The sequence below is a fragment of the Podarcis cretensis genome, assembly GCF_951804945.1.
Source record: "Podarcis cretensis genome assembly, chromosome: 8".
NCBI lineage: Eukaryota > Metazoa > Chordata > Lepidosauria > Squamata > Lacertidae > Podarcis > Podarcis cretensis.
The window spans coordinates 74,252,682-74,266,913 of record NC_137177.1 but is presented as its reverse complement, the minus strand read 5'-3'; the positions used below and the strand labels follow the sequence as shown (position 1 = coordinate 74,266,913).

Here is a 14,232-nt window from a genome sequence, read left to right as displayed (position 1 = left end):
AAGTCATCATAGACGGGCCTTTTCTTGTGGTGGCTCCCTGATTGTGGAATGCTCTCCCCAGAGAGGCAAAAACATTCCTCTTTACCTAGCCCATATGGCTATTAAATAATCTATGGCCTGTGAAAGGGGATGGGGGTGGGTGGAGAGAGATAGAGAGGACTGTTATTATGATGACTATTTTGTTATTAGGCTGTCTGTCAGTATGCTTTTTATCACTGATGTTTTGTAATGTATTTTTAATGTTGTACACCACCCTGGGATCTTTTGATGAAGGGCAATATATAAATTTAAAGTAGTAGCAGTAGTAGTAGTAGTAGTAGTAGTAGTAGTAATAATCAACCACTGGGTTCGTATCCGACTACTGTATGGTATATTCACAGTACACCCACTGAAATTTGTAGAAATTTGTCTTGAATTGGCAAAAGGCAGTTTCCTGAGGTCTTTGCTTTGCATCTCTGGGTTTCCTAACTGTGCATGATGAATCATAGAATCATAGAGTTGGAAGAGACCACAAGGGCCATCGATTCCAATGCTTTTTGGGTGACTGAGGAACAACTGTGGCTGCAATAGCCAGGCGACAAAAGGCGTCTGTGTGCCAACTGGATGACAGCATCAAGCGGAAGGGGAAAAATGCACTCCAAACAGGTCTTTCAAGGTAATTAGGTGTGTTTACCTGAGCGCAAACTATGCATGCCTCTACAAGGTGCACAAAAGGAACCAGCCTACAGATTGGAGGTTCCAAATTTTACGGGAGCTGCGGCACACTTCTCCCACCCTGAATTAAAACCCATTGAATTAAAGTTGGACGTTCTATTGCCATTTTTACCATCCGAAAGATTTACTTTTACAGCGCCAAAGGTGCAAATGATCTACCCTTAGATGAACCAGGTCAGATCATGTTCCTAGTCTGAGTCACAGCTCTGAATGGTCTTGGTTCCTTGATCATTCCAGCTGCAAATTCCAGTGTGTCGATGTTGCACTTTGACGGCAAACTAAGATTTCTGAGAGAGACCCCGGTGTGAAGCAAAGTTTGCAAAGTTTGGCGTCATCAGAGTTGGGCTCAGCAGGGAACTGGGTGCTTGCTCATTCACAACTGAGAAGTGATTGTCCCTTTTTAGAAATCTGTGTGTGCTATCTGTCGTGCTTTGCCAATTCATATGTTTCGGGAGCAGGTCACACTCCCTGCCCCAAGCCTAATGACTCAGGTAGAAAGGCTGTAAAGCAGATTCATCTGAGGACAGGTAATTCTGCTGAGTCTTTGCAGTAAGGAAAAGAACAAAGAGCTTTGCAGCACCTTGAAAAACTTATTGTGGCAAAAGCTTTTATAGCTCTGCTTTGTGTGCTTCTTGAATTGTTAACCTCAGTGGGAATGTTTTTCCAAGGCAGAGGGGGAATGCCAAAAGGTCAATAAACCCCAAGGGATATTCCACAGGGCAGAATAAATTATAATGAGATCCAGTCAAAAGACAAGTTCCAATCAGAGTAGGTGTGGCCCGCTCCAAAAGACGAGGCAAAGATAGCATATAGAAACACCTAGAGAGGGACCATTAATTTCTGTACAGTGAGCCACACCCAGTCCCTATTGAGCCTGGGCTTGATAGCGTCAAATTTTGCAAATTATATATCCCAACTCAGCAGCTCAACTCAAGAGGCTCCCTTTGAAAAAAATTATGGATGCATATGGAAGAGAAGGTGCCTCATTTTTGCTGCAAAAGGGGAAAAGCAAAATAGTGCCCTCACCCTCAATTCCACCTGCAGAATCTGGCTGGGCTGGCAGATGAATTGTAGGGCTTTCCTAGATGGTTGCTGTTTTCAGGTGGGATCCAGTCACAACCCGGCAGATTTAGGCCACATAATTCTGGTCATCTTCACACATTTAAAGCACGTGGCTTCTCCCAAATATCCTGGAAATTTGTAGTTTAGTGAGAATTGCCAGCACTCTTAACAAACTGCAGTTCGCAAGTTTCTTTGGAGAAACCATGTGCTCTAAATTTGCGGTATAGATAGCTGATTGGGAGGTCTTGTGCAAAAACCCTGCTTCCCCCAAAATAACAGGCTTTCTGCAATAAGGAAAAAAGCAGGACTAGTACATGATTAGACACAACATTATTTAGCTTCCCCAAAAATACATCATTAAATAGCAAACTTTATATAATCTCCCTGCAAAGAAATAAGGATGGAGGCTCAATAAATGGACCATCTGGAAGTGCCCTTACCACACCTGAAGACTATTGTTATTATTATAATCTATTATATTTATACACCACCTTTTCTTCCAAGGAGCTCAAGGTGGTGTACATGTTTCTCCTCTCCTCCATTTCATCTTCACAATAGCCCTATGAGGTAGGTTAGGCTGAGAGAAAGTGACTAGCCCAGGGTCACCCAGTGAGCTTCATTCCTGAGTGGGGATTTGAACCCTGGTCTCCCAGGCGATATAGGACAGAATAGCTTAGGTGGGCAGCTGCCTCACTCTTAACTATGCAAGAAGCAACTTGTCTTGAGGAACCAGCTCAAAGCATCTCCACACAGTGCCATGAGCCTCTTTTTCGTGATGCAAGTCCACCTCAACCATGACTGGTCCAACTGCGCATGACTCAGAGACACAGAAGAACGACCCTCATTCAGCAGAGGCTGATGGGAAAGGCAGCAAGACACGAGTCCTGAATCGCACAGCAGACAGGCATTTGGTCTCACCAGAGCTACAAGAGAGGAGTCTACTGGATCAGACCCATCTCGTCCAGCATCCTGTTTTCACAATGGCCAACCAGATGCCCCTATCTCCCCACTCGTGATTCCCAGCAACTAGCATTCAGAAGCACACCGCCATTTCTTCCTTAACGAATTACTCACAGCACCCAGCTTGAAATGACTTGCCACAGATCATGACATATATATGAGAGGAGGGGATCATAGGTGTACTGTTTCGGCGGGGCGATTAAAAGAGGAAATGGATGTGTTTTCACCTGAATCGGTGACACAGATGATTGAATGAGTTTGATGGTTTGTTGCTGCTTTTCCCCACCCCCTTTAATTGCACGAGATATTAAAGGATGTATCACCCCGAAAGAATGTTAGGCAGTCATCGAATTCTGAGGGATTTCCCTTTCAGTCAGCACTTGCTGCGAGAGCCAGCCCAGCATCTGTTTCCAATGTGCTGGAATGTGTGGAGTCCCAGTGCCTCTGAGAATGTGCAGAGTGTGCGTTTCTGTCACTTCTGAGTAACCACAAACAGCCCAGACACCTGGGCTTGAGAACGCCCCTGGGGTTTGGAAACGCAGGCCTCATGCCGGGAAAGGTTCTCCATGACAAAAATCAACAGAAATAGAGAATATTGGGCCACGAATCAGACTGTGGGGATTGTGCTTGCAAGAATGGGACCCTAATGAATAGCCCAGCCTCACTCCCAGCAAGCAAAGGCATTTGGCCCCAAGCCTGCTCGTGCTCAGCCACTAAGTAAATAAACACGCAGACCTATGCAATTCATCTTGACGTCACCTAGCAAAGGATCACGGCCACAGGGACAGAGACATCTGGCCGGTGAAGTCACTGCTCTGGCATGATGCTATGGAGGCACTGGTGGGCAACCCCTCCGTGGCTCTCCTCTGTTTGCTGGGCTAAGCCATCAGAGGCATCTGAGTGAGGCCCAAAAGAAAATGTACCATGCAGTCTGAGAGCAGCTCAATAGGCACTAAAGGTAAAGGGACCCTGATCATGGCCGACTCTGGGGTTGCGGCGCTCATCTCGCTTTATTGGCCGAGGGAGCCGGCGTACAGCTTCCGGGTCATGTGGCCAGCATGACTAAGCCGCTTCTGGCGAACCAGAGCAGTGCACAGAAACGCCGTTTACCTTCCCGCCAGAGCGGTACCTATTTATCTACTTGCACTTTTGACGTGTGTTTGAACTGCTAGGTTGGCAGGAGCAGGGAGCAACGGGAGCTCACCCCATGGCGGGGATTCGAACCGCCAACCTTCTGATCGGCACGTCCTAGGCTCTGTGGTTTAACCCACAGCGCCACACGCGTCCCTCAATAGGCCCTAGCTGTTATTTGAATTAGCCACTTGGGTTCCTGTTCATAGTAGGAATACATATAACTCCCTGGATCTGTTGCTCCAAGTCTTTGTTCTGCCTGGGTATCTGTTCTGACTTTCTTCAAATGTAAGATGAGGAATCTGGGTCGGCAGGGAGAGACCACAACGCAGTGGGTATATAAGGAATGTGGGAGACATATGATACAGTTCCCATTTAGAGCCAGTATGGTGTAGTGGTTAGAGTGTTGGACTAGGACCTTGGAGACCAGGGTTCAAATCCTCACTCAGCCATGAAGTTCACTGGGCCAGTTAGTGCTTCTCAGACTATCCTACCTCGCAGGTCTGTTGTGGGGATTAAATGACGATTGGCAGAACAATGTATACCACCGTGAGCCCCTTGGAGAGGAAAAGGCAGAACACAAATACAATAAATAAATAAAGGCGTATCTACACAAATCACACTTTCAAAAGCAATACTCAAAATGAAACACAGCCTTCCCTCGAAATTTGCACTTCTCTGAATTTTGCAATGCAAAATTCCAGCCAAGGAATGTGTGAAAATAAAAAGGAAAGAAATGCATAAACTGGGGTAAAGTGTGCATATTAATGAAAATATCAGTGAAAATAACATAAAGTCATTATGTTTAGGAAAATGACTGTACAAAAATGTGTTTGTTGTGCAAAATTTCACCCATATGTGAGAAATTTACTGGTGATTTTTTTGAGGACTAAGAGAGAGAGAGAGATTTGCAAACTTGGGTGGGAAATGTGAAAAATGGAACTTAAGGCTAGAAAAGTGAGAACCAGAGTGAGAGCAAAATGGGCTGATTCACCCATCCCTAGTGGTGAAGCACATGGTTCCTTGTGGAAATCATTACTATACCACATTAAATTTGTATACCACACTTCATCTGAAGAACCCAGGGTGGTTCACAACAAAAAAATACAAGACGAGAATAGAAAATAACAATGAGTCCCTGGTTGAACCATTGGAGTGGTGATGTGAAAGATGTTGTTGAACTACAACTCCCATCAGCCCCAGTCAGAAAATTATGGCCAAATCTACTATTCCCAAAGTTCCCTTGGAAGATGAGCTGATTCTTAAACCACTCTGAGATTTGAAGCTCTGTGCACCCTCAGCACCCTTCATAAACTACAGTTCCCAGGATTCTTTGGGGGGAGCCATGACTGTTTAAAGTTGCCTTATGAAAATTAAAGAGGATCTTACACATTATTTTCTCTATTGCCCCATTTACTCGGGCTTTAGAGACGCATTGCTGCAAATTATACCCATCTCTATAACCAGTCCTGAAGATAGAGTAAATTTTTTGTTAGTTGATGCAAACCCACGCATTACCCATATGGTAGCGGTCTTTGTGATGAAGGCCATGAAAGCCAGGGAAAGATTTATGAACGACAATATAAAGACCCCTTCATCGTCTGTTTAACTCGCTGTTCGTTTTCCCTCCTTTTCTACTTTGTGGGAAGAAGGTTTTGTTGGCATAGTATGTAATGAATTTTAATATTTTTAACTACTGATTTTAGTGTTGATTTTTGTGCACAGGCATGGTCCTCACAATAAACGGATTTAATTTGATTGTTTAAAGTAGTATCATTTGTGTTTTAAAGCATAGTGTAGATGTGGTCTTCATTACTAATTTCTAAGTAGGAATGGACAAATTTTGGTTTCTCTCTGTTTCTCATTTTTCAGAGTGTACTTTTTTGTAAGCCCCTATCAGGGTTTTGCTTTTACAATCAAACGGTTTATAAATTTTACGAAAGAAAAGTTCAGCACTCCACATTTCCATCTCAGTTTGCAATTTATTTGTTTCTTTTAAAAACCCTCCTAAGAATTCATCAACATTTTAACACGAGTCTCTTCCATGAAATCTGTATACAATTCTGCCCAATATACACCTTTTTGCAAAGTTATTTCCCATAGAATGTTGCATTTTGTATGTTTATCATCACAAATATCTGCAGTTTTGTACACATCACCACACTGCAAAATCTGGAGAAGTGAGGATTTGGAAGGGCAGCTGCATTTTGGCCAATGGATTGTGCCAAAAAAGTGTGAACGAAGCAGATTTGCTTTTAAATCCAAACTGAATCTGATTTCCCACCAACACCAACGAGAACTAATTCCAGAAATAGAAAAGGTTACTGCAGCTTGAATTTCCTTCCATTTCTTCTGGTCTTTTATTCCACTCCTCCTTACTGATGTGCACAAGCGATCCCCGACATCATGCAGAATCGCACGAGTGCATCAAAATGGCTTTTTGTGTGTGCCGCGTTTAATCGATGTGTACAGGGGCTCGTTTGCAGCTTTGGGGGGGGGGGAGGAGAAAAGCCAAGGATGAACGGAAGGAAATCAAAACTCTGGCCAACTGCCTAGACTTGGCAAACGGAGGACCTTCACAAAGTACAGAGCTAAACTATGGAATTTTCTCCCACAAGCAACAGTGAGGGCCACCAACTTAGATGAGGATGTAACCAACTCACAGAGGAGAAAGCTATCAATGACTACCAGTTCTTAGGGTTATGCTTTACCTCCACTGCTGAATTCAAAGCTCCTGGGAGTCAGAAGTGGGGAAAGTTGTTGTGCTTAAAGGGACCCCTGAGCATTAGGTCCAGTCGTGACTGACTCTGGGGTTGCGGCTCTCATCTTGCTTTACTGGCCGAGGGAGCCGGCGTACAGCTTCTGGGTCATGTGGCCAGCATGACTAAGCCGCTTCTGGTGAACCAGAGCAGCGCACGGAAATGCCATTTACCTTCCCGCCAGAGCGGTACCTATTTATCTACTTGCACTTTGATGTGCTTTCGAACTGCTAGGTTGGCAGGAGCAGGGACCGAGCAACGGGAGCTCACCCCGTCGCGGGGATTCGTTGTGCTTAGATCCTGCTAGTTTGGTCATGACCACAGAATGGAAGATGGTAGGCTCCCCCAAGGATGTGCTCTATGGGGAGCTGGCTTCAGGTGCCAGGCCCATTGGCAGACCAACTCTGTGCTACAAAGATGTCTGCGAGCATCACATGAAGAAGGCTGGCAAAATCAATCCTTTGCAGTCAACCGCAGTGCCTGGAGACAGGCAGCCAAGTTATGAATCCATAGCAGTGACCAGAAGAAGAATGACCACTGGGAGGAGCGCAGAGAGAAGAAATGTTACAGTGCATCTGCAGCAGCACAACCGGACACCTCCATCTGCCCCAGCTGCAACAAAGCATGTCTCTACCATATCGGTCTCTACAGCTGCAGCAAGCACTGCAGCCTTCCAACGGTTTGACTTCACTCCCAAAGACGCACTTCTTTGTTGTCTCCCGAGACAGGAAAGCAGGAGAAACAACCTAATTTTTCTCATTCTTACGAGGTGGGGAGGGGCAGAATATAATACACATTTATAAAATGATGCATGGGTGGAAACAATATTTTTTTAAAAGAGTGTTTTTCTCCCTAGCTCATAGGATTCGAACTCAGGATCACCCAATGAAGCAGAATGTTGGAAGATTTGGGACAGGTAAAAGAAAGGGCTTTTCAACACAGTGCATAGTTAAACTATGGAACTCGCTTCCAGAAGAGGGAGAAATGGCCACCAACTTGGATGGCATTAACTTGGATGGAGGATAAAGATATAAATGGTTACTAGCCCAAATAGCTATGCTCTGCCTCCACAGCTAGAGACAGCAATGCTTCCTAACACCAGTACAGTGGTACCTCGGGTTACATACGCTTCAGGTTACAGATGCTTCAGGTTACAGACTCCACTAACCCAGAAATAGTACCTCAGGTTAAGAACTTTGCTTCAGGATGAGAACAGAAATTGCATGGCGGCAGCACAGCAGCAGCAGGAGGCCCCATTAGCTAAAGTGGTGCTTCAGGTTAAGAACAGTTTCAGGTTAAGAACGGAACTCCGGAACGAATTAAGTTCTTAACCTGAGGTACCACTGTAAGAAGAAGAGTTTGGATTTGATATCCCGCTTTATCACTACCCGAAGGAGTCTCAAAGCGGCTAACATTCTCCTTTCCCTTCCTCCCCCACAACAAACACTCTGTGAGGTGAGTGGGGCTGAGAGACTTCAGAGAAGTGTAACTAGCCCAAGGTCACCCAGCAGCTGCATGTGGAGGAGCGGAGACGTGAATCCGGTTCCCCAGATTATGAGTCTACCGCTCTTAACCACTACACCACACTGGTAATCCCCTTTTCCTAGGTCAGTTGCATGATGAAGCACAGATTTTTAATGAGGGTACAGGTCATGACTTCTGTACCCAGCAGTGATCTGGACACAGAGTTGGGGAGCCAGGTCCGGGCTCAGAGCTGATGGCAGAAGACAGCGAGGCCAGTGTGCCAGACCCTGGACCCTCAAGGACACCTTTTCCCAACCTGATGCCTCCTAGGAAGCAATAGGCCAGAGCCAATGTTGCCTGAAGGAGGTATACAAGGTATACAAAGCTCACTCAGAGCTGTCTGTGGTCCAGCAATCTTTGACCAGTCTTGTTGCTTTCTCTGTGGGCTCCTGCATTGTAGCAGAACATTACAGTAGACAACCTGCCTATACCTTTCCTGCTGTCAGAGCCACAGGTAGGCTTGGAGATGCCCTGAGCAAAGCCTGCTTTAGTGGGTCTGCTGCTATGTATGAGGCCCTCTTCCTCACCTGGTGAGGTGGACCACTAGTCAGCTTGTTAGGCCCTGGAACTTCCATTTAAATTTTGCACCCAACCTGGTAGTCAGTCAGCCTCTCTCTCCGTATATATTTCACCACAACTTCCAGCATCCCTTAACTTTTCATGGTGTCTGGAGCTGATGGGATCTGTACTCCAAAACTTCTGGAAAGCACCAGATATGGGGCTGTGCCCAGTATTAGCCCTACTCAGAACAGACTTCTTGAGATTGAGGTACATGGCTAATTTAGCTTTGTCAACTTCAATGAGTCCACTCTGAGTAGGACTCGGAGATAATTCTAGGGAAGGCTGCTCTGCAGGAAATTTAATTGGCACTTTCTGGGTCTGGCACCAGGTCTTCCCAACATCTCTGCCCCACAGCAGGAAGTGGATGATAATCTGATGAGTACCATTATCAACCAAAAGTTGGGGGAAGAGACTTGGACAGTCCAGCCATGTTTACCCAGAAGAAAGTCCACCTTGAGTCCAGTGTCACTTACATTTGTACCATACATTTAAAGTGGTGCCATACCACTTTAATAGTCCTGGCTCCCACTGAAGAATCCTGGGAACTGTAGTTTAATAGTGTTGAGAGTTGTTACAAGAACCCCTAACTCCCTTCACAGAGCTGCAATTCCCAGACTTTCCTGGAAAGAGGGATTGACTGTAAAACTACTCAGCAAGTCGTGGCTCTATAAGGGCAACAGGGGTCTCCTATCAACTCTCAGGATTATTTTGGGGGAGCCATGGCTGCCAAATAGTGCTTTAAGTGTATGGTACAGATTGGGGGCGGGGCAGTCTTACTCCCAATAAAGTATACAGAGCTTCCCAGCCTTAGCTGAACAGATAGACTAATCAGCTATCTGGCAACAAATTAACCAATGAAATAGCACATTGATTTAAATTGGATTGAACTGAATTCACTTTGCAGATTACCAAAACCTCAGTTAAAGCACCTTTTTGCAAGGTTTTGTTTATTAAATGATAAACAACCATTACTAATGGGTTGACTTTTAAAGTTTTCTTTTAATGCTATTGTTACAACAGGGCTGCATTTCTAGACCCGCCTACTCGGGAGTAACCCCTGTCAAATGCAGCGCCTAAGTGGATATGCACAAGACTGTGTTGTAAAATATCCCAACCTCTTGTTTGCAGGTGTGCGGATTAAAAATTTGCCTTCGCCAAGTGGAATGGAACCTCAATCTTCATCAGCTTCTGCGGCTCTGATTGATTAGCCAAACCATGTAAACCGACTGGTGTTTTTGCAGCTCCGGTGATGAGGTCTTCAAAGGAAAGACAGCGCGGCCCAGGATTGTTATGCAGGCCAATGCATGTCTACTCAAAAGTAAGTCTCCCTGGCTTACTCCAGATATGCATAGTTAGCACTATAGTCTGGGCTGGGGCAGCAATTCCAGGTTTGAAGATGTCATGGACATCTTTCCTCTGTCAGTAGACCTAGGCACATCAGAAGAGCCCTGGTGGATCAGGCCAAAGGCCCACTAAGCCCAACATCCTGTTCTCATGGTGGCCAACTAGATGTCTCCGTGGGAAGTCCCCAAGCAGGATCTTGGCACAACAGCAACTCTCCGACAGAAGAGGCAGGACACAGCCATCATGGCTAGTAGCCGCTGATAGCCTTCTCTTTCATGAATTTGTCCAATCCTCTTATAACCATTCTAGTTGGCGGCCATCACTGCCCCCTATGGGAGCGAATTCCATACTTTGCACTGCCTGGAGAAATACTTCCTTTTGACAGTGATATTCAGACACACTTTGAACTTCCCAGAATACCCAAGGATGATTTTGGGTTACAGGCCTTGTGGGAAATGGAACGGGTGTCTTGATTCAGCTGCCCAGTGCAACTTAGACGGACAGGGAGAGAGCCCACCAGAGGATGCTTTGCTCAGACCGACAACAAGCCCAGCCTATGGCATTTTGTGCATATAAACCTATATGTCCAAACATGTACGGGCATGCGCATACAAGCAAATATTACATGCAGCAAGGGGGAAGCTTATTTCAGCCCAAGGGCCACATTCCCTGCTGGGCAACCTTCCAGGGGCCACATGCCAATAGTGCATGGAGCAACAGATGCAAATCGTACCTTTGTAACAGGAGACTAATTTCTACGCATGCATTCTCACACCCCTCTGCATCCTCCACCCAGGCAAGCAGAAAGGCAGGATCAGGATCAGAGTTCAAGGGCACATTCCAGCCAGGCAGAAACATTCAACAAGGGCCAGCGAGGGGTATGGACAAGGGAGATTTCCGAGGCCTGAGGGCCACTTCTGGCCCCTGGACCTGAGGTTCCCTACTCCTGATTAAATGCATGGATGCATACAGAGATCTTTCTCAGTCTCTCTCCTCCCTAATTTAAGGTATACCTTTGCCCTTCCAGGAAATCTGCAGCTGGCGATGCTCCATTCCTGCACTCTAAGCCCGTATCACTGACCAATATCTCCACGGCTCCAAACACGAGAGCCATCACATCCTTTCTGGTGGGTGGTCTCTGCGGCATAACCCTGTCCCCCGCCATCTCAGACACACACGCGTGGCTGCAGATGACCTTGATGTCTCCCCATCCTTGAGTTCTCTCCTTTTCCCTCCTCGTTTAGTCGCTCAAAAACACGTCTTTGGGGAGCAGGAGGAGAAACGACACCCCCCTCCAGCTTAATCCATATGAGTTTTCTTGCTCTCTTTATTATTATTATTATTATTATTTAAATAATATTTATAATGTTTTGCTTCTTTTGCCATTCCGGACGTCTTCTGGCTTGCCTTTCTAGACGAGGCTTCTTGACACCACCCATCTTTCCTTTATCTGTTCTCACGCCCAGCTGAGATCCCTCCGGATGAATGGATGTGTGTGCGTGCGTGCCCCTTTGTACAACACCAGGCGTTCAAGTCTCTGCGATTGGAGGGACCCAGCCAGACAAAACACACACACACAGTTTTTTGGTGTGTGTTTTTTAAGGCTGGGCGGGATCCCATATTTCCACTCCTTGTAGAAGAGGATGACATTGAGCCCCGATCCTCCGTAGAGGGGATCCTCAGGCCTGCATCCTAGATTCTCCTTTTCCCAAAACACTACCTATGCCGCTAGACCTCATGAGGCTCATTAAGGGGGACAAGGCTGTTTGCATCAGACAGAACCGCCTTTCCATGGATCCATTTGATCACTCCTGCTTCCTGGATCCTTCTGTCTCTTTCCCACCTCCCTTAATGAGATTAGAGGGGGAAGAGCCTTTGTAAGGCAAGAAGACAGTCCTAGACAGGCAGCCCTAGACAGACTTCCCTCCCTCTCCCCCCCCTCTCTTTTTCTCTGCCAGAGCCAGCTGCTCATCTTACAGGGACTAAAGGCTTAAAAAAAAAAAAATAATCATTATCAAGATGTTGAGGGGGGTGGCTTGAAAAACGAAGCCCCCCTTTTTCCCTACCAAACCTACCATTATGTTCCACGGCAACTCTCTCTCTCTCTCTCTCTCTGTGTGTGTGTGTGTGTGTGAAATCCTCCATGAAAGCTGTTGAATTCTTCCATGCGGTTTTTGCACAGACCAAACCTGAATCTCTCTCTCGCCTGCATTCTAAGGGCAGGCGAGAGATTTCCCCTCAAAAAAGGGGGAACGCGGGGAGAGGAGGCATTTTGCTCCTTGCACAACCCAACCCAACCCAACCACGACCATTTCTTCCTTTCCCCGCCTTTAACAACGAATAAATTAAACAAACCCCTGTCACTGTGTGTGTGTGTGTGTGTGTGTGTGACGCCAACCTGCTTCCAAACCGCGACGCCGAACGCACCCCGTACAAACGCCAAAAGCAGGTCACGGTTTGGGTTGGGGAGGGGGGGGGTAAGGATGGAGAAAACCGGCTCCGAGGGGAGACCTGGTCCAGCCCCATCAAGACTGCGCCTTGTTCTTGGGCGGGGAACCAGAGCGGGGTGGGGTGGGGTGGGGGGCGGCGGTTGAATCCGAAGCGATTTCAGCCGATCCGTTTTGCAACCATAACAAGAAAAAGAGACGGAGATCAGCAAGACTCTTTCTTACCGGAATCGGGGCGAATCCTTGATGCACTCCTCGAATTCGACCGTCATCTTGGCTTCTTTTTTCCCCTTCTTCTTCTTCTTCTTCTTTTTTGGAGGGGTGGGGGTAGGGGTTAGGGATTGGGAAAGGGGGGTGGAAGAGAAAGCGGCTCAAAATCCGGAGAGGCGCATCTCCTGCGGCAGCGAGCCCCGCGCACAGCCTCGCCACCCGGCGCCCTGCTTGCCTCCAGCGGCGCGGGCTGAGCGCAGGAGGAGCGGCGGCAGCGCCAGTCCGTCGGCGCGCACGCTCTCGCCTTGGCGCGCGGCTCCCTCCCTCCCTCCCTCCCTCTCTCTCCTTCCTGGGCTGTCAGGGGGGTTGGTTGGGGAACGAGCCAGCGAGCGAGCGAGCTGCAGAGCTTGCCAAAGAGTTGTGTCACACATACACACCAACACACCCAGGGAGCATCTACCAATTACCTTGGAGAGCAGAGGAACACAGGACGGAATTGGAGCGCGCTTTTTTTTTTTTTTTTTAACTTATAGAATTATAGAGTTGGAAGGGACCCCTGAGCATCATCTAGTCCAGCCCCCGACGATGCAGCAGGAATATGCCGCTATCCCACATGGAGATCACACCTGCAAACTTGCCATGATCAGCACCACCAACCAACCGAGCTATCCAGAGCTTATTTCTTTTATGGCTCCATTCATATCCCCCTTTCCTCTCCAAGGAGCTGAAGGGGATGTGTATGGTTCTACCCCTCCTCCTTGAATCCCCGCAACAACCCTGTGAGGTAGGATATGCCGCGAGGCTTCCAAGCAGGGGTGCCCACTACGGTGGGGCCATAGCTGTCAACTTTTTCCTTTTTTTAAGGGAAATTCCCTTATTCCGAATAGGATTCCTCGCAAGAAAAGGGAAAAGTTGACAGCTATGGCCCCACCCTGCATAATTGTATGGCATGGCACTTACACACTATTTGAATGGCAATGCCCATCAAATTTGTAGGGGGGGCGGCCCCTCAAACATTGGGGGGGGGCGAAGGGACCTCAGCCCCTAGGAGTTGGCTCCTATGCTTCCAAGGTCACCGCCAGTGAGGGCTGTGTGGCGGGATTTGAACTCTGGCCTCCCAGAGTCTTCTTCTGGCACTCAAGCCACTACTACCACCACATTGAACAGGAGGAGTACTGGGGCAGATAAATAAATAAAATACAGTGGTACCTCGGGTTAAGTACTTAATTCGTTCTGGAGGTCCGTTCGTAACCTGAAGCGCCACTTTAGCTAATGGGGCCTCTCACTGCCGCTGCACCGCCGGAGCACAATTTCTGTTCTCATCGTGAAGCAAAGTTCACGACAGTTTAGGGCATCCTCTGCCAACCCTCCTGATGCCCACCTGATGTTTGGGGCTGGCAGGAATTGTGGCCCAAAATATCTGGAGGGCAACCAGTTTGGTGAAGGCTAATTTAGAACACGGTGCTGCTGCTGCTGCAGTTTACCGTATTAACTTCCTCTGATTTCAGCAGAGGAGTTAA

At 47.2% G+C, this 14,232-nt stretch overlaps 1 protein-coding gene across 4 annotated transcripts in view; it reads right to left on the bottom strand.

Moving 5' to 3' along the window:
* The window catches only part of ACAP3 (ArfGAP with coiled-coil, ankyrin repeat and PH domains 3), a 149,240-nt gene extending 136,248 nt beyond the window's left edge, over nucleotides 1-12,992 (bottom strand). For 3 of the 4 annotated variants that reach the window (XM_079986886.1, XM_079986883.1, XM_079986885.1), the window contains exon 1: nucleotides 12,728-12,992. In XM_079986886.1, coding sequence (XP_079843012.1) covers nucleotides 12,728-12,774 — 47 coding nt within the window. In that variant the 5' untranslated portion in view covers nucleotides 12,775-12,992. The remainder of the gene's footprint in view (nucleotides 1-12,727) is intronic. The other variant, XM_079986884.1, reaches the window with a different exon arrangement.
* Nucleotides 12,993-14,232: the final 1,240 nt, after the last annotated feature.